Source organism: Notolabrus celidotus, chromosome 14, assembly GCF_009762535.1.
Source record: "Notolabrus celidotus isolate fNotCel1 chromosome 14, fNotCel1.pri, whole genome shotgun sequence".
NCBI classification, from domain to species: Eukaryota; Metazoa; Chordata; class Actinopteri; order Labriformes; family Labridae; genus Notolabrus; species Notolabrus celidotus.
Genome location: NC_048285.1, coordinates 19,919,900 through 19,940,958, shown reverse-complemented (window position 1 = coordinate 19,940,958; position 21,059 = coordinate 19,919,900). Strand labels below are relative to the sequence as shown.

Sequence of the window (21,059 nt, the reverse complement as noted above, 5' to 3'; positions counted from 1 at the left end):
ATAAAAACAGACCTCACACTGCCAGGTAGATTGCCTCAACCTTGTCTCATTAGCTGTTCCAGCTCAGCAATCTTCTCATATATCCGACAACATACAGCATGTAACAGCAATGTGAATTTCTGCATAATTATTAAATAAAAGTTTAAGTTTTAAACTAAGGAATAAGAGCCATATCTTAAAATTAACTGAATATGTTTAAAAATGAAGCAGATTCAGGACCCTCTTGCATTTTTCTCTTTGATTACCAACTGTTTTATGAGATGTTAAAAGGAAACTATTGTCAAGCACTTTAAATAATTGATCTTAGGGTTTCATTATACTACTAAATTACTCTAAAGATGCTGAGAACACTATCAAAGCAAGAAAATCCAGCTTTGATTTAAGTTTAATTGTTGTCTTAAGTTCCAGCAAAGCATTTAGAGAAAATTAACATCCGAGAGGAAAAGCTAGAGCTAATAATGAAAAAAAAAAAACCTTGAGCCCACGAGGAAGCAAGACACACACCTGACTATTTAAAGTATCTGTGAAATAGTATTTTACATTTTATATGCCCTGCAGGGTTACAGGCAGTGTCACGGCACCGTTTTGTTCCATTGTCCTCTGGGCCAGACAGATGGGGAAGATAAAAGCATATTACAGGAGGGGTGATTATCACTCTAAATGACTTGCCATAAGGTTTCCTTGAAATTGATCTTGTGGCGTGATCATTAGTCTTTCAAATGTTCCTCTCTGTACTCTCCACCACACAAGCTTCTATAAAACCCTCTTAAAAAACGTCATAAATTGTGTCTCCAGATGAGCCGCACCGGTCCAGGGACTGCTCTTAAGACAGCAGGCCGCAGGAGTGATCTTGGGACGGTAAGTGCACTCAGAAATCACGTCCATTATATCGTGAATTATGTATTTGAGGGGCGCAGGCCACGGGACCCATGGGGAAAAGTGGTTGTGAGAAGCCTGGTGGTTGGACTTGAGGGCAGATCATAGGAGATCTCTCAGTCCTGACTCCAAACATCCACGAGGAGTCCCATTAACGACGTGCCATTAAAGGCAGCATTAGGCCATTAACTAAGCACACTGCTTCCTACTTGTCCATTAACCCTTCTGATGCAGCTCAGCAGCTAACATTTTGGCAGTGACTTCACTCTTCTGTTTCCGGGAGGGCTGACATTACCTCACGACAGCCTCTTTGAATAGAACAGATGGATTTTCTAAATGCCTGGTCTGTGTCAGAGGCTCTTAATGGATCTACATGCCTCTACTATGTCACAATGACTATGATCTCTCAGGTAAGAGTGTGGAAAAAATCTCTATCCCCGCAAAGAGATAATGAAGCTATTAAGAGTTGACACAATCTGCTGAAGAATCACTAGTTTTACAGAGCAAATTTGGATTAACAAATCCCTTTTAGCTGTTAAAATGGGGAAACTGGGCATCGCCAACTGCACGGATAAAGCTTGTTTTAATTTGGTTTGTGCAAATCAGAACTGCCTTCAGGCGTCTGTAGGCTTTGACTAGGCAATCAGGAGCTTAAAACCTTACAGCGTTTGAAACACAGTTAAAAATAGACTCAAATAGTGACCCTCAGTCTTACAAACAGGTACATCTGTATCTTTATGTGAACCTGAAATACATTTAACTCATCTATACAGTTGTACTGCCCTGTGTTACGCAAACCGTTTCACCTGTGCACCATAAAGCACACAGGACAGAGAGCCTGTGAATTAGCCTTTCCGTTTATTTAAAGGGTAGCTCGTGCAGAGAGGATAGCGCGGCTTAAGGCCTTATTAACTCTCCATTCAGCCAATTCAGAAATGTGATTAGAAACCACTCGTTCAATCTTAATTATTTCTGGGTAATTTAAATGTGATAACTTTTTCGCATGCCAAGAAGCCTTCAAACTTTATTATAGTGGCAGATCCAAGAAGCTTTATTGAATTCGCCCTGCTCCCCCGTGCCTAATGAAGAGCTCGTATGCACAGCATCAGCTCTGCTTCTTATCACAGAGCCTTTGAATTTAGGTTTGTCAATCTGGCAGTTACTGAAACACTTCTTTTTAAGAGCCTTTCTGAGGTTTAAGTTGTGCTGAATATTTCTGTTATCTCTGGCAGATCTCTGTAATGTTTTAGCACTTTACCAGTTTTTACAGGGGTGTAACTAGGGGTGGGAATTGATAAGATTTTATCAATGTCAATGCCGTTGTCGATTATGCTTATCAATCCAGTTCCTTATCAATTCTCCTAACGATTCCTGAGTATTTTTTTTGAGTGGAAAAAAGTAGTTCTACACAGTCTTCCGCACCAAAAGGAACCATTTTATTTTTTCCAAAATTATGTCTGCACAAGACTGAACATGAACATATTCAACTTGAACATACTAAACAATAGGTTGACCTCATCTCGGCCATGTGAGTCCGAGCCTGGAGGAAAATACTCTGAATTTGGAGAGGAAAAACGCTTTTCCTCCGGGGGTCATCGCGGAGGTATTTTACCCGCTCTCGGTGCCTCATTTTCGGCCGCGTGAGTCCGGACGTGGCTGGCGCCATGCTGAGAAATTAATCGTTAAGAAGAATCAATAACATTTGAGGTGTACAATTCTGAAGGAATTGATCAATTGGAACGGGTTCTAAGTCGTATCCGTTTTTCGATTCCCACCCCTAGGCGTAACACATTTACACCTTGTATGTCTGCATGAAGTGCAACATGAGCTGGACGATATGGTCTAAAAATAAAGCTTGGATTTTTTTTAACACCAACCTAAATTATAATTTTAATATTTTTTTTATTTTCCCTCTTAAAAAAAAAACACAAGTGAAAAAGAAATAACAGAAACAAGTTTTAGTCTCTGGGCGATCAGCTCACCTTTGTGGGCTGCAGCGGTCTTGTGCATCTCTTGTATGCCTCTGTTGAATAATTGGTCATGCTGCTGTCTTTAGCTGCAATGGCCTCTAAACAAACTTTGCAGTGGACTGTTTTTTTTTCTTTTCGAGGTCTGATGCCACAAAACAGAACCAGTTCTAGACGACTTACAAGACTGGTCCTTTGTTTTTGGAACAAACTCTTCATTAATGCTGGTAGTCATGTTGCAGTTGTGTGTGTGTGTGTGTGTGTGTGTCTCTGAAGTAAGTAAAGGTGGGCAGAAGTGACTTTCTGGAGCCCAGGGGACTGGCGGAGGAAGTGAAAGAGAATATCTAGATTTTTTTTTTTCAATTTTTGTCCTAAACCAAAAATGCGAACGAATCGAGAAAATTGATTCACCGCCCAGCCCTACTTCAAAACATCACCTGCAGCTTTTATTCATGCTTGTAGCGTGTATTTTGAGGATTTAAAGGTACCCTCCAAAACCCACAACACTTAGGGCGCACAGAATCTGACTTTAGCAAAGCCTTGATAACAGGTATCTGATCACACGGTTCCCCGGTGCTTTTTCCAAGTTTGAGATTATAAATGGCAGATAATATGCCAGTTCTCAGAGGGTAAGACTTCCTGTTTGAATCTCTTCTTTTAGCTCATGTAATTAAAAATAAAAACATCTTCTTTTCCTTTAGGAATCACAGGATGTATAATCTATCCAATTACAGCTTAGAATGCAGTCACACAGATAATACAATAAATGTTTACAGCCTTGTAAAATAAATGTTGGGGTTAAAGAGGTGCAGCAGATGGTGTGATACTCCAGATGGAGACTTTTAACAGTGAGTAATGCTTTTCACCGAAGTGCCCTTTGAATCCGTGACTTGTTTGAACCGATATCCATAAATCTAAGTGCAGGAAATGAATCTCGAAGTTATTATAACACTTTCATTTTCACCCTCCCCTTCCTTTGCTCAGCCAGATGTGCTAATAGGAGCCTCTGAAATATTCCTGACACATTCAAAACAACCTCCTTGACATCAAAGTGCTTGGCGTTTCACCGGGTCTCTTCAAGAGGTTTCACATCAGACAGGAGGGATCTTTTTTTTTATTTTGCACACAGGCCATGAACCTGCCAGCCTTGCTCTCGCCTGAAGCAACCAGGCCGACTCAACAAGGACTAGACTCTAACGTTGTGTGTGCTCTCTGGATTAAAGTCAGGACATCGTTTTAATCAATTTATTATTAGCCGTAGGGGTTGTTAGCGCTAATGTCATACAGCACTCGAGGAAAGAGGAGAGACAGACTGACTCTGGAATGATAAGTGGACCAACTGATAAATCAATCATAAGAAAGCAACTAATTCAATAATCAAGTTCCCACTTTATGTCACAAATACCACCTGGCTCCAACCTCAAAGGATCTTGCGCTTTTTTCAGCCTGTGTAATTAAACTTTTTATCAAATACAATAAAACAACTTTGGGCAGTTTGTCAAACAAAACAAGTAATGCAAAGGTGTCACCTTGGGCACTGGTAATGGATTTGACTCTATTTCAAATCGAATTAGTTAATTGAAAAAATGATAAACAGCTGATTAGTTTGTTATTAAATTAAAACCCATTACAAACTTTCCTGTGAAACATCAGGGCTTCAACTAATGATGACTTCCACATCTTTCAAATTAATCAATAGGTTTTTTATTTGATTTTTAATTGACAATTTGAGTCTGCAGAAATACAATGACCCCAAAATGCCAATCAGCTCAAACTTGCAGGAAGATAAACTTCCACACTTGCTCAATTTGGGTTCTGGGGAACTTATGATGTGCATTTTCCTTCATCCTCTGACTAAAATCTGAGTCACTGAAGAAAGTAACTGTTAGTTGCAGCCTAAGCTAGAAAGAAAAAACCCAAATAGGCCCTCACGCTCACTGTATTTTATATATGAGCCGTCAGGAGGGTCAAAATGGAAACATCTCCTCTGCCATCACACTAAAAGCATCCTCCTACTAGTAGCAACTCCACTGAATTACATATTTCTTTTGTTGGAAAATGTTAGCCCTGCTGGCAGCTGCAGACTCCACTGTTTACGTCAATGTGCTATCAGCTTTTTGTTCAAGTACCTGCCTGCCTGTCTGTCTCTACCACAAGTGCTCTTATTTCCTGCTAGAGTGGCCCCGCCCTGTCCCTGCCCCCCACGCCTCCCATCAATGGGAAACCCTTTGAACATCCGTAGTGTACTGGTCCCAGGGGAGCGGTTGTGTTTACTATTATACTATCTCTGTAACCATTTTACATTTGCAGTTAGTGCCCGAGGATACCAATCAAACCTGCTGCCCTGGTGGAGGTAAAGTGATCCTCTTTTGCTACACAACAACAAACCCACACACAGCCTTGACCAGAGCGCTGGAAAAGAGGGAGATAAATCAGCCTGAGGCCCATCATTTCTGTACGTGGAATAAACAAGAACGGATCCACTTATCGATCTTAAAGTGGTTCATTAGACACTGCATGAGGCGAGGACTAATATTTTCCAACACAAAATGGATGATAAATGGAAATATGCGCAGTAGTTCTACTGTGGTCTGAATGTAATGCACCACTCCACTTTTGCTGTATCAATTATGTATGCCTTGTTAGGCTGTAAACAGAGGAAAATATTAACAGGTACATATTCTCATTTGTTCAGCAGATAGCTGGTGTAGCTTTCATCTGTGGTAATTGCTGCAGAGAGGATGATACTTGAACATTAGTCGAGCAAAGAGTCATGTATGCTGTTGTGCTCCTGTAATGACAGAGATGACCTTCTAACCCTTCACTGTAACACAGTGCAGACAACGCTCCCCATCCTAATAAGCACAGCAGCCCTGCTGGCATTAAAGAGGGTTTCAAATTGGGTCCTGCTTTAGCTTCTGGCTCCGGGGGGGTCCTAAAGCCTCTGCTGGCTAAACAGAGCGCAGCGCTGTGGGAGGAATACATGGAATGCAGATAGTACATACAAAGGATTATGTACCTGCTTGCACATCAAATCTGTCTGGTTTCACATTTAATACCCGGCCGACCAGCGTCTGCTTTGATGGAGAGCTGTGAAAGGTTGGAGATTAACGCGCGCTGTCACACAGCTGAGTCCTCCTACGACTTCAGGACTTTCAGATTTACGTGGCGGGAATAAATGCTAACGTGATTTGTCTGAAAGATTTAACAAGAATGCACTTCATGCTTGTGTCTGATTAATTGATGTGTTTTTTAGGAGGGGAAAAGTGTTTCCTTATGTGGAATAAATTCACATCTAAGAAGTTATGCATCTTTCTTCAGATCAAGGGCACAAATAGTGTTATTCTCTTTTCAAAACAGAAAAAACTGCCCCAATAAAAACAACTTTGCTCTTTGTTTGCGTCTGTGAGATGACATAACCCCTCACCATCCATATATTTCAGCGTATGTCACATTTGTCCAGGATAACCAGGTCCTTTAAAAGGCTAATAATTTCATTAGTCCTGAAAGATACATTTTATTGGTCTATCGTGACATGAGGAGAAGCCACACATCAAGGTAAGTGCTTTTAACCATTCTGCCTAGCATTGCACATATCTAGCCCCCACCCCCACCCACCCCCACCCCTCTTCTGCTGTGGTGAACAACAGCAGAATAAGAAGCCCTGCAGATCAAACTGATGGTGGAGCAGCAGAGAAAACTACACACCACACACAAACCTGTCAATAAGCACAAATGTGCCAACAACTGAATACAAAAATATCTACAATGTGGCCAAAAAGAGTGCTCAGGAGTGAAATTCTCCATGGACAGACAGGCGGACTATCCCCCTTCAAGCAAAGTGAGTCAACGCAGTGATCAGAAAGTCCTCTGGAGAAGACTCTGCTGCTGCTGGGTCAGACAAAAAGTCTAGAGCTCGGGCGAAGACTCCCCCGAACAAGAAGAGGAAGCTGTAAATCGTAGCGGAGAAAAAACACCCCTGATAATTTGGAAACTCCATATTAGTGTTAAAAACGAGACACAATGTGTACACAGTGTGAATATTTTCAGCTACGCCACTAGCGGTGTGGATCTACTGATAGCAACACGAGCTATTGTTTGCTTCTGACTGAAAGAACTCAACAAAATGCCACACTGATTGCTGCAGAATTTTCTACAATAACTCAAGATACTGAGATAATGAACCTTCAGACTTTGCTGATTACTGAACATTTCCCTCTGTTGTCTCCAGGAGATCAAAGCTGGCATGTTTACCCAACTAGACAAGGTTTTGAGGGACATGCCTCGACAACTTTCAGCAATTAAATGTGGTTTATATTTGAGCTAGAAGACGATTAATGAATTGTTGCCCATTAGAAAAAGGAGAGTTGTTAATTCTGTGATGTAATAATCAAGTGTTCAATGACTACAGGACATAAACTTTTAATTGATTGCTAATGCAATTGTATATGCCTTTCAGATGACTTGTAATAGGATGAATTGGGTTGTCGTTTAGTGAAGTGGGAATAAGCTGAATTTAGCAAGCTAACATACTTATACTGTCAACCAAGATGGTTAAATAAACATTGTACTAAATATCTGCATTTAAAATAGTCATTGTTAGTATCTTAGCATTTAGCTCGCACAGATCAAAATAGAACTATCATAGACTGTATAAATAATGGACGTAGTATCCGTGACGTCACCCAGCGCTGTTTTGAAGCCAATCGTTGGCGGTAGCCATATTGGAAATGCAGAACTCAACCAGTCAGAGTGTGATGTAAAGAGGCGGAGTCTCCTAGTCAACAGCTATGTGTTCCCGTCCAGGAGTCAAGTCAGTTATGTCCTTATTTGGGCAAAAACTTGTAATATTAATATATTTTCACCCCCCGTACAGTGTGTGCCGAAATTAGCTATATAGAGCCAAGCCGTTCTTTGAACCAGGCTGTAAACATGTTTATTAATGCTGTAAAGATCCTCTTTTTTTAATCGGTGTCTATGTGGTTTCCGGTATTTCTGCAGCCAGCCTCAAACGGATTCTCGATGAATTGTAGTTTATAACACTTCCGCATGGGCTTCATCGTTTGAGTCCGGAAGTTGCCGCTTGAGAAATACACACGATTTATTTAATTAGTGGTGTTTCACTGGTTTCTGTAAATGCATTATTCAGACCTCATGCTGGAGTAAAAGTGTTGTGGCACAGCTAGCCTGGTCTGCTTCGCTACATACCCAGCATGCTTTCCTCGACTCCCTCTTGTCTCCGTTTATTATAGTAAAGAACATGCAAATTTGCAAATGTAATGACCTGATAAAAGAAAACTCAGGAAACATTACTGGAACAATAAGAAATAAATTTGTTCAAGCATGAAACCTGAGGAAACACAACCCTCAGCAGAAAGGTAGCAAAGTAGTCTAATTAGTAGAAACCCCCTGAAGGATAATATTATCTGAGCAAATATCCTTGTAATAACAAACTGTGGCTGTGATGTGGCTCTGGTTTTGTGTTTCCATTTGTGTCCCTCTGTTAATGGGTGAACATGCTGAGGCAAGGCCTTCACACTAAGAGAGGTAATCCTGAGATTTCCTCAGAAAAGAGCTGAAAATCCAGGCTGCTGTTCATTTTTCAGTGTCAAATTATCATCTGTGTGACCCTGTGCCTTCAAATGAAGTCACTATCATTACATGAGGAAATGATGTGTCATCTATTCTGCATCTACTTCATGAATGGGGGTGATGAATGGTAGCATAATGGGTTATGGCATCTTCATTTCTCAAAATTAAAGTCTTTCAAGTTAATTTAAGAAGTTCCTGGCTGTATAGAATAGACAGGATAAAAGAGCAACCTTTATGTGACAAAGGCCTTTAGTGGACAGGCTGCTTTTTACTTTAATGTTAAACGTTTTCACATCTTTCCTTTGAGACCACTCTGTAGTCGAGTCTGAGTAAAATCAGAGGGATAAGATTAATTTCTTTGCTAAGAAGATAAGTAAGTGAAAAAGTCTGTGTTTAAAAATGCACCAGTGGGATGTGTAATGCTTAAAAATCCCCCCCAGGAACATCAGGCTACTTGACCTCTTAAGACGCCCCATTAGAAAATTAAGTATTGCATCCAATTACCAGACAAGCATCTCTTCACCTTCCTCATAAGGTCTGGCAATGAAACAGCTGAATACTTAACAGCAAAGCAGCATCTTGTCATAAAACATCGAACATATTCATAAGTCGGGCATCAGCAAAAGCCAGCAACCGCCATCTAAAAAAAACACTTGACTTTTTAGAGAGAGAACAAGGTCTAAGTGAAAAATTGTTGTTGAGTGTGAGGGTACAGTTCCTCTTATGCTCATGCATTTTATTCAACAACTAAACAATTATGGATAATGACCTCTAATCTGTTATGAGGGTAACTTCATGTTTCACTTAATCATTGTTTAAAAATAAGTTGTTAGGATGTTGGGAAGTACATGCCTGGAGGCCAAATTTTCATGGACTGAAATGTGAGAATGTCCTGCTTTCATAAAGCAGCTGACTATAGATGATATGAGGACAGTTTCAAGAAAATGAGGCTGAGAGACAGGTTATGATGTTGATGCCCTCTTTGGAATATATACAAGTTAGTAATAACAAGGGGTGGACCAATTATTGTGCCTATTATCTCTGTCTTACCTAATGTCCCGCCCATAACACCATCTGATTGGCTAGACGGCATTTAAACAAAGTCTTGTGTTGAAGTTTCTAATATTCCAAATTCTGAATTTTGACACAAAGTTTTTCATTATTAGTGTAAATGCATCTGTTTCAAATATTGGTTATCAGTCTCTTAAACTACTAATATCGGTATCAGTATCAGCTCTGAAAACCAATATCGGTCAACTCTTAGTTATAACATAATCCAGAGAACTTCAACTTCCAATTTTGTATGTTTATTAATGCATATTTCAAACATTTATCAGAACTTATAGCATAACATTTAAACTGTTCACTTTTAGCAAGCCATTAAGCCTTAAGCTATGAGGTAACTACTTTTGATAAACACCTTAATTTGTTGACTGTAAGGCTAGCTAGCTAACACTACACACTTGTAATAGCAACTTGTAAGGCTAGATAGCTAAAATAAACACTTAAAATAGTTGCCTTTAAGCTAACTTTTTCAAGTGTGTATTTGTGTCGACAGTTTCAACATCCTACTCTTGTAAAAATGTTTGACTTAAGGCTAAATATTTCAACCGTCTACTCCTAATAGTTACACCTTCTCGATTTTCCATGATCTGATTTTTGAGCTATTTGCCCTTAAGCTAACTATTTTAAGTCGTAATGTGCATCCTCAAGGTAACTGTTTATCCATTACTTAAACCTCAATTACTTTTCATGTATTTATTATTCTATCTAACTAAATAGACAAATAATCTGTTAATTTTGCACTTTTCATAACAATACGACAATGTTTCAATATTAGCATCGTGCTTCTACACTACTTAGGTATTAAAGAGGCCTTAAAAGAGAGACTCTCTGAAATACTGCTGCACTTTTTAATCTGAAAATTCTCAGGTTGCATCCTAGTATGTCCTGGAGCTTTGTGCCACCATTATATGAAATGACACAAAATGGCTTTAGTTGTGTTAGGTTATGTTAGGTTATGTTAGGTCTGGAAAGAGCTATAAATGACCATCACATGCCCGTGTGGTTCTATTTAATTTAGTAACAATTCCAAATATGCGTGGATAACTTTTGAAAACTGTGATTTCTGTTGAATTTGTCAAGCTTATCCTCAGTCCACATACTCCTTGGCCCCTTAGGAAGTGAACCTGCTTGGGATTCATATTCATAGAGAGGCTTCAAATTCATTAAATGAGAGCTTTACAGCGAGGTAACTTCCATTGTAAGGAAAACACCCTCAAAACCAAGGGTAATTTGAAATTTCATGACAGGCAGGCACATCGAATGAGAGCAGGTTGTGCCTTTTATTTCCCTGATGACAATGTTATAGACTTTATTGAGTTCTCAGCTACTTCCAAGTGTATTGATACATTGATGACCCAGAGAAAGCAGCCAACCATTTAATCCTCTATCTTGTATCCTTTCCTTTTATTTAGGTACTGACAAAATGGCAGGCTTTTAATTCCAATCAAAGATACTCTCAGGCTATCCCTGGGAGCAAGTGTCTCCCTGAATGAGAACTCCTGTCTCCTGCAAGTTCAACTGCAGCAGCGTGTAATCAAAGATAGCTTCAGGCTATGCAGACTGCTGCTGCTGCTGCTGCTGCTGCTGCTGCGGCTATGAAGGATGGGTGGAAGGATGGTCAAGCGCTACACAAAGAAACAGCTTTCAAAATGGCAAGAATGTGAGGTCAAATGCAGACACAAGACTGTTCTGTTGAGTCCCCTAGGCAGTACGTGACGAAGAGCAGTGTGATGTCTCATGAATGAAAAATTGCTAAACACTGTCAGAGTGAATAGAGAAATGACTCAGTGATGCTAAAGAGCTTTGGACCCAACAGAGGATGATTCAGAAATGAATCCAAAGACAAAAACTCCACGTCGTTTTTAGTAGTTGGCCTGGGGCTTGAAATGAATAGTTCACCTTTAAACAAAAGCTGACTGACTCCCTGAACCTTAGACAAAGTTATAATAAAGGTTTGATACAATAGCAACCTCCTGTCCTACCATTTGACTCTCATAAATAAGCAGAAATAATGACTTTAGGGGAGAGCAGGCATAAATATCAAAGGTCTACACTGACCCCCTTTCATTGGTCAGTAGGAGCCCCTGCAGCTGTCACAAGTCCAAACAGTGATACTGCTTTGTCATTTCTTAATCTATAAGAAACATTTTAATGAGAAAAGAGGATTCATTAAAAGTGATTCACATAAAACAAAGGCCTCAAGAGCACAAGCCTCCAGCTCTCCATACATATGCGCCCCTTCATGCTATATTCTCCTTAATATTCACCGAAGTCAAATAATTACCATCACAGTTAATGGGGGTCTCTCAAAGAATTCATTAACACACAGCGATGACTCTAATGGAGAATTTGAACAAAGATCCAGGCCCCAGTTAGAGTTGGGTGTGGCCACAGGCTTTTCATATGGAGGAGAGATGCTCCCCCCCACACCCTCACACACACACCCCTCCTCCCTCCTCCCTCCTTCCCTCCGTCAGGTTGCACATGTGAGGTGCGGGGGACAGGCGGCAGCTTCTCTGTGCCCTCTCAGAGGGGTGTGTGCTGTTCCATATTAATGACAAAGAGAGGAGCGGGAGCAAGAAGTCGCTATCATACTCTCATTTGTTTAAAAAGAGCCGGCCTCACAATACAGTCGGCGGGAGTCCACAGGAATCCAGTGAAAGCTAGGGGGCTGCATCAATGACAAAGGACAGAAACAACCTCACTTTTTGTCCCTGAAACAAGGGCTGCCCGATTTCAGAGTGCTGCTGGTCTTTCACCAAAACCAAGGATACCTTCATGCATTTCAATGGGGGTATTCCTGCATAAAGAAGGAGGCACTACTGCATAGCATACTCATCCCTCTCCTGTTGTTAAGCCTTTCTTTATGGTTGAAACAATAGAGCTCTGGTCCCACCCCTTCGGATAACAAATAAACCAGTAATTTTGCATGGCAGAGCGAGAAACTTGTGTGCAAAACAGGGAAAGGGAAAGAACAATCTGAGATGTAAGTCAGTCTGGTGCAGCATTACAAAGCTCTCTCTCTCACTTTAAAATGATTTCACCTTAGTATAATCACACAAGCTGCAAGACAACAACATAAAAAGTCAATAAAAAGCGTAAGTTGAACCTGCCTTTCTTAACCTGACGAGATAATAGCTGCAGAGGCAATTCTAGCTGAGATTATAAGAGTTGTATATATCTCACACTGTGGCTCCAGAAGTGGGGCAGGCCAATCACCAAAGTGTAATTAAGATTCACTTGCTCCTGTTTTACTGATAATCCTGTGTGTAAAACTGTCACAGGCGAACAAAAGGCCTTTTTTCTCACTGAGTCGTTGCCCGAGAGTGATTACTTTTGCCACACAAGTCTTTTCATTTTCTCAGAGCAAAGCCTTTCATACATCTCCCTGCTCCCTGAGTCCAGCTGAGGGGGAATTGCTCTTCGTGACATGTAGGAAACTCGTATTTTCAAGTCTATAATGAGTCTGAAACGTAAAGGATGATCCATGTTTTAAAACATGCATGTAATGTTGCAATGTTGAACATCCATGGGTTAGGATGCACAGATGATGGTGTGATCTCTGGACCTGTTTTCCGGCTTCTCTGAACAGACCATGCCTAGGACTTTGTGAGACTTGGCCTGAACCTGAAGTCAGGCTCTGCCATCCTATTAGGCCGATGTTAAAGATCATTCCCACCCGGCAGCTTTTTCCAAGGACTTGCCCACCCCAGAGCTGAAAGGTCTATTTTACTTTTCAGCTTTTTTCTCTGCTCAGCACTCCTCGAAAAGTCGCTCATTAGTGCTCTCTTAGTTGTAAAACTATTTTCTCTTCCAAAAGATGAAGGGATGAGAAAACAGAGTCAAGTTTTAATGTTCACAGGTCAACACCAGCCCAAAAACGTTGCTGTTCACCCATGCTAAAACAGCAAACTTAGGGCTGTGCTGCTTATAAAGACAACCATGAAGTCAGGCCTACATCATCGTTATGTACATAACATCATAACAGCAAGTTATGTAACAATAGCTGACTGCAAATAGCTATAATTGGGCTAAAGGCTAGCCTCAGACTTTTTCTGTAAAGGCAGAACTTTCCGGTCGTTTCCTGACAACAAAGCGGTGTGAAAAGTGACACCCAAAGGCTGTGTCTAACCTTATATCACTGGAAAAGAGGACAAATCGGAGTGTTGCAGGCAGAGGCTGAAAAGTGCTGAGAAGAGACTTTTCAAGGATGCCAGTATAAGATAAATAAGGAGTTTTTTTGGCACTGCAAATCATGCACAGTAAATCTTTAGGGATCCCAGACTGAAATAATGAAAGGTTAAATAAATATATAACAGTTATCACACAGGGTGTTTATTTTTTGGTATTAGTATTATTATTGTTTTTTTAATTGTTATTGTTTATTTACCTTTTGGACTTATTATTTTATTGTATTTTCACTATGATTTATTTTCTTATTTATTTTAAGTTATTATCTTTTATTATTATTGGTTGTTTTTTCATTCACTTGCTTATTTTTTTTCTTCTACAAAAAAACATCACTTGCTTTAATTGTTTACATCTTCTGTATGTAATGTGTTAAATGCAAATAAACAGATCTTTGAAAAAAGTATAAAAATAAATAGAATAGGTCTATTTTAAAATATTCTCATTTCAGGGTGGCGCGTGTGTCAGGAGCAGACAGCTTTTCTTCCAACAACTGCACAAACAAACAGAAGTCATAAAGAGACACTTGCCCCCTTCATGGCCCTAAAAAACAACATTACTCCACCTGTTCAGTGTCCTGCTGGGGCTATGTGTGCACATGTGAGCTGAGTGTGTGTGCATGTGCATGTGCGTGTGTGTGGGTGTGAAGCACTTCAACCCATGCAGGGGTGCAGGGCAGACAAAAACCAGCGGAAAGAGATCATAAATGCACGTCTATATTAAGCTGTTGAATGAGCACTACAGTTTTGTGCAGTTAGAGTTGGTTTAGCAAAAATCTCTGAGCAGTTGGTTCAAGATCTAACCCGAAGTTAACCGTACGATTCAGATGCATTTGTAATAAGCGTCACTTCTCTGAGGATAAGCTGGTGTGCTGACCTAATTTCTAGTAAAAACTCTCCAACATTTCTCTCAGCAGGTTAATGATTGACTCTAACCTGAGATTTTACTGTTTTAGAAACGCACAGAAGCTTCTTTGCTCTTTTCATTCGCTGCATGATGGATGAAGTAACAGCCAGGTTTTACTTTCATTAGAGATACACATTGATCTTACTGCACCTAAATCTATATTTCTATTTTAAGTTGTATTCAATTTAAAGCTCTAGTTAGGATGTGAGTAGTTAATTAAGCGTGATCCTCACATCCTGGCTATAAAGCGGCGCTGCCAGGGGCGCTGCCAGGAATCCTGCACCCCCTGATGGGATGTGACACAGGACTCCCTTCCCAAACACCGCTTTAATTTACAGTATGGCCTTGCTTGTCTGAGGCAACTTCTTCTTTAAGGAGTCCCTGAGAGCAGCAGTCCTCTCTTCTCTTCTTCTTATTACTTATTCTGGGGAGGACATACAATCAAACCCGAGAAATAATTCTCCCCATTGAACATCTGTTCCTTTCATATATCACTCGCTTGGGTGAGCCATTGCATCTGTCTCACTTTCTCCTCAATACCAAGGTCTTCTTCTGCAGAAACACAAGTGTAGTATATGTGTGATGGCACAAAAGATCCCACTTCACACTCTTCGCTCCAAACACGGGACTGAGAGCCCTACAGAGCCCCTTGAGGGACATTTTGAGCTGCCAGATTTGGGTTAAGCATCCAGCAGGATAATGTGATGTGTAGATATCCCAAAGGGGCCATTTTAAGCGTTCCCATTCCATTATGTGAGAGGAACTATGGATTGATAGGAGGTTTGTTTCCTTTGTTGGTGTAAGATCTTCTGCAGCCCCATTCAATTTTTTAAATTCTGCTGATTCTGATATTCCCTTGTGTTTTTGTGCGGTTATTCAGATGGCCAGATTTGATTTCATAGTGCTGTTTTGTTCTGGAGCTGGCAAGAGGACCATTTGCAGAATTTGATCAGGAAATAACATTTTTTTTTTGTGAGAGGGAGTATTAAAGTCTAAAAAGTGGAGAGCAGATGCAGCATTTTTATTCAAAGCCATGGTTCGCCTGAGTTGCCATACTTCCCATGACTGCATCTGAATTTTGCATGAAGGGATACAATACTTTTTGAATCACAAAGAAATCTCTGTTCAAAGACGGAACGCGCTCAAGCAGCCTCCGAACATCAAGACGAAACCACCTATAAACAAGGCGAGGCACACAAACACAACAGCAGTACGCAATCTCACATGTAGCTTAAGTGTACTTCTCCCCGCTCATTAACATCAAAACATCCGTACCAAGTCCGGACGTAACCCGGTTAAAGATGAAAGGTGGGAGAGTGAATCTATCTCAGGTGAAATTGGGTGACCCCCCGGACGAGATTAGTCCATTAGTGAGAGGGAGAGCCCCACTCGCTCGACAAGTAATGCCAGCTGTGACACCGAGTGCGGTCTGTCTGTTCAGGAGGAGGGGGGCGAGGGTGGTGGTGGTGGGGGAAGGGTGGAGACGAGGGAGTGAACAAAAAAAAAAACAGATGCATCTTCTTTCTAGGGTATTTGTTCTAGGAGTAACCCAGGGCCCTGTTTTTCAACGACTGTCTCGTTGTGGCCCTGACTCCTCGTGGCCTTCAACTGCCAAAGCCCTGCAAGCTGTAGCTTTTTTATCTCTTCAAATACAATAAACACAGGCCTGTTTCTTATTACGAGTATCGACATGGCTTTTATTGCAAATCCCAAACTCAATAAAGCCTTTCAGTCAGATTTCACCCATGCTGATCGAATTGAAAAAGAATTACGAGTAGCTCCTTCTGTGTTTGAAACTTTCAGGGTTCATCTAGGAGAAGTGACCATCTGTTGTAAAAGCAAACACACACACATGTTTCGACCATCACTCCGGGCAGCACGTCTGCTAAAACACACAGCAGTGTGGACAGCCATAAAGTGTAACCTCATTACCAACTCAGCGCACACTCTCTTCCAGTCTCAAGCACACGGCACTGCAGAGGCAGAGTGCTGTAAAAACACCTTAAAAGGGCCATTCGTTTCCTCTCAAATAAACCACCTGAGCCTGACTGATAGGTGCTGCATGGTGTTAATTTACAACAACAGGCGCCACCGTAGTGTGACGAGGCTGAAGGGAGTACAGTGGGATCAACCTCTTTGCCTCCCCCTGTCTTTTCTGGAGGGGGGTGTGAGGGGGGTGTATTGGGGGGATCTGAGCCTGTGTGCAGCTCTGTTTAATGGCCTGGCTGAGTGATGGGAGCACATGGTGTTGCTACCTGTTGGCCTGACAGAGCAGACAACAAGGAAACACAAAGACACAGAGAGAAATGTTTTTAAAAAGCACTCCTGCTTCTGTTTCATTTTCATCAGCCACCAGGGACGAATTAATCTTTTTCTTCCCGAAGAATAATTCAATCACTTAACACTGAATAACAGCATTCGTTTTCTAACTAAACAACGAAATTTCCCTGCTAATACTCAGAAGCATTCACTTCTACAAGTCACTCTACACTGGAGTCCAAAATGAGCCCTATCCTCGGTGTAATTACTAGAGGGAGCCTGTCAGGAGCTGATTCCTAAAACCCAACAGGCAGCCCATAATTACAATAAATCAGACAGGATGTGAACGCAGCATCATTACGCTCAGCAGCCTGCATTAACAGGACAGAAAAAAAATAATAGAATGGAGCATATCGTGATGACATCATGGTATGAGCACATGTGAAGAATGGGTGGTGATGATGACTACCTCCCTCACTGCCTGCCTCTCCCATCATGTGGGGGGTTTGGGAAGAATGGGGGTGGCACAATGGGCAATATTTCAAGTCACATAGCAGATTTGCACATGGAAAGTCACTTTTGGAGACATGGGCAGACTATTAGAACTATGTATAATTACTGAGATGATTAAAGTTAGAATAACTTCATATTTATCTTTACTTACTTTCATACAGAGAAGATATTTAAATGAGTTTTTTTTTTAAAATAAATATTCAACACATGGGGAAAAGTGACTACGATGTTATATGTGGTCTATAAGCTGAAAAACAGCAATAAAACAATGAATTCGCTCTTTTAGAAATGTATTCAAACATTATGGAAATGTATCTTAACACAGCATTTAAACCACCTGCGACGGGCACTCACACACAAGGTCTTAGTAGAACACAAAACATCAACCTTATTATCAAACTAACTTGTATAACTATAAAACCGCCGCCGTGCCTACTTCTACCCGGAAACGTGCTCGATAACCTGGGCTGAAGTTCGTGGCGGAACCTGCGTGAACACTATTGAGACTTTCTTCCCCACATACACCTGCGACTCCAGCGCACGAGAGCACCCCCGCGTGCAACCCCGCCACTCCGGCCGGTGAATGAAACAATAGCTTACCTTGGCAGAGGAGAGCAGTGACGAATAGGGCGCACACGCAGCTGGCAGACAACAAGTGCATCCTTGCGAGTCTCTCAGGTCCTCAGTTTGTTTCGGAGGTGCGTTTAAAAACCACTTGGTAGAGGTTTGTGTTGGTGTTTCAGGTGATTTGTAATAGAAATGGTCCTCGCGAGCCACTGCAACCGGTGCTGTACAAGCAGTTCAGTTCAGACTTGTCTGTTCTCTCAACGTGGCATGTGCTCTCCACTTACACGCGCTCACATCAGTTATGGAGGAACAGGTAATTGTGAGGGGCACAGAGACGAGTGCGAGGGCGGGGGATGCTGTCTGCGGCTCCTCCCCATTCCCCCCACCCCCAGCACATACACGCACACCACCACCAGCCCCCCCCCCCCCCCCCCCCCCCAACTCCCCAGTACCCTCACTCCAGCAACACCCCCCACCCCTTTTCTTGAGACCCCCCCAACCGACCCCCTCTTGGCCCCCCGTCTTCTCCTCCCACTCACTCTCTCTCATATTCTCAACTCCTTTTTTCCTTCTTCCTAACCCCCCACACTCTTTTACTCCCTCTCTCTCTCACACACACACGCACACGCACATGTACACACACACATACACGCACACACACACAAAAAGGAGGGAAACCTTCAATCAGTAGCACCTCAGACTTGTTTCATGCTGGAAAAAACGAGCATGACTAATCCCTAACCTGCATTTAAAAGCTTGACTGACATAAAAGTACATTTGAGTAGCCTTAGAATTACCAGCATTAGTGTGACAATTATTTACTCTATTAAATAATAATTGTGAGTGAAAAAAATAAATAAACACCCAACAGCCAAAGATGGCGTTATTAATAAGTCTTCAAGAGGATTTTAATCTGAAACCCAAAACTATTGAACAATCATTAAAAAGGAGCTTAAAGTTTGAAAAAGTCTTCCTTTCTAATTCATTAGTTAATCATTTATGTCTTCATCAGTGTTTAAATATCTAAATGTACTGATAACAAAAAACCCCAAACACAACACAACACAGCCTCATTAAAATGGTGTGGTCCCAATGTCAAAAATGTATATTTCATCTAGGTAAGACATGCCTGTTTTTTATTTTTGAGAGTTCCTGAAAGCTGACATTCAGAATTTTTTCATATTTATTTATTTATTTGTTATTTTCGACTGACAGCGGTGACATTTGGTGAGCATATCTCAGCGTGAAATCTGAATCTGCAAAGTAACTTATAACGACACACATCACACAGGTGCAGTGTGATAAAAAAAATATAAAAAATACAACATTGTACATCTAAAATCTTGTAAAAGTAGACGTCTGCCAAGATAGAGTGCTAGAAGCTCAAACTTGTACTTAACTGCTGTACTGGAGGACATGTACATGTTGTTCTCAACTTCTGCTGTCTCACACATGCACTCACAGTTACACACACTCACACATACTGGGGGTTATTTTTCAATCAAGACTGCCTCACAGGCAAAGGACAGAAGGTAAAGCAGGCTATAGGATGAGTGTCCAAAGTTAATTATTATGAAGAAAATCCTGTATTAATAATTGAACTATAATTAATTATTAAAATCCTTGTTCCTATCTCCGTACTTTTCAATTATTTTCAAGAGCAGGGCAACAATAATTAATATCCATATAATGACTATGTTAATAATCATAATTCATGGGAGGTCTTTGCACTGAGAGAGCTTTTACTTCTCTTCACTGGCTCTTGTTTTTTGGTCTCTATAAAAACATCAGTGTTTACTTACATGGCATATTATGCTTTCAAGTCAGGGTGCTTGTGAGATAGCAAACAGATCATAACTCTAGATGAGAGCTTTTTTATGCAGAGAGTCTTGAAAAACTGGCATAGAAATGACAGTATCAGAAAGTCCAACCTAGGAGTTGGTAAAAATAACATCAGAGCATGTAAAATATCATTAAAACCACACTTGCTGCAAATAAAATGACTTACCACTGTGCTGTAACTGCGTGATCATGCTTGTCTGATCACAGAATGTGTGTGTCTGCGTGTGCACGCAGTGTGAGTTCGGGCCGAGGGAGAAATGTATCAGGGCGAAGAAGTAAGTATTCCTCACCCCGGGTGTGAAATTCATGTCGGTCTGTGATGGTTTGTGCAAATGGAGTGAGGGCACAGGCTGTGAAAACCTAATGCAATTTGATTAGAAGTTAACCGCAAAGCAATATTTTTCTTGCCTCAGTGCGTTGAGGAAAAAAAAAAAGAACTATTTGCTTTCTTTTTCTTCCTTGTGTGGGTGAAAGTGAATGAGACTGACTGATGACCAAGCCTGGAGCAGAGTGTTCAATTACTAAACAATAACATCTTGGTCATAATTGGGATTTCAGGTGAGGCTGGTCAAGGTCTAAATATTGCAAAACAGCAAACAACAACAGCAGAACAACCCAGCGATCATGTAACTGAAATAAAAAATGTGAGCAGGATGCTAAAACTTAATCTCACGCCTTTTCTTCTTAGTGTAATAAATGCAGCTGTAGCTCAGGTTCATTTCATATTCACTAGAGAACATTTTCAGTCTGTCCCCATGACTGCAGAAAGAGATTACACACAGACTAATGAATTACAATATATCATGTCAAAATGTAGGAACTGCTGTACCGTGCTCCTGTGCTGTCTTTCATTTGATGAAAGAATGAGCGCTCTTATTTTGACATCTAGTGAGACATCTTGTGACACGGCTCCCCACTCGTAGCATGGAAACAAACAACCCCGCGTTGCCATGGACTCAGGCAATGAAAGTATACATTTTTGACATTCAGGGAGGCTGCAGACAGGAAATCTTTTTTCCGTCTTCTTCTTCTCCCACTGACTCATGTTGCAGGTCTACTCTAATTATCCAAGGTGTGTTTCATGTATAAAAATAATTAAATTCAGCTTTGCCAGAGTGAATGTGACAGCATCAATAACCAGAATTGGCAGAGCAGCTGAGCGGCTCATTTGGTCACTTCTCTTTTGCATTCCATCATTGAAGCTACTAATACAGCACAGGTTAATTCTGCTTTGTGGGAAATCAAATTTCTCCCCCTGCCCTGCGAAGGTGTCAGCCCCCTCAC

At 41.0% G+C, this 21,059-nt stretch overlaps 1 protein-coding gene across 1 annotated transcript in view; it reads right to left on the bottom strand.

Moving 5' to 3' along the window:
• LOC117825753 (CD166 antigen homolog) overlaps nt 1-18,266 on the bottom strand; it is a 42,097-nt gene extending 23,831 nt beyond the window's left edge. The window contains 1 exon segment of the mRNA XM_034701681.1: nt 17,967-18,266. Within this exon segment, the coding sequence (XP_034557572.1) occupies nt 17,967-18,027 (61 nt within the window). The 5' untranslated portion in view covers nt 18,028-18,266.
• Between the last annotated feature and the right edge of the window lie 2,793 nt (nt 18,267-21,059).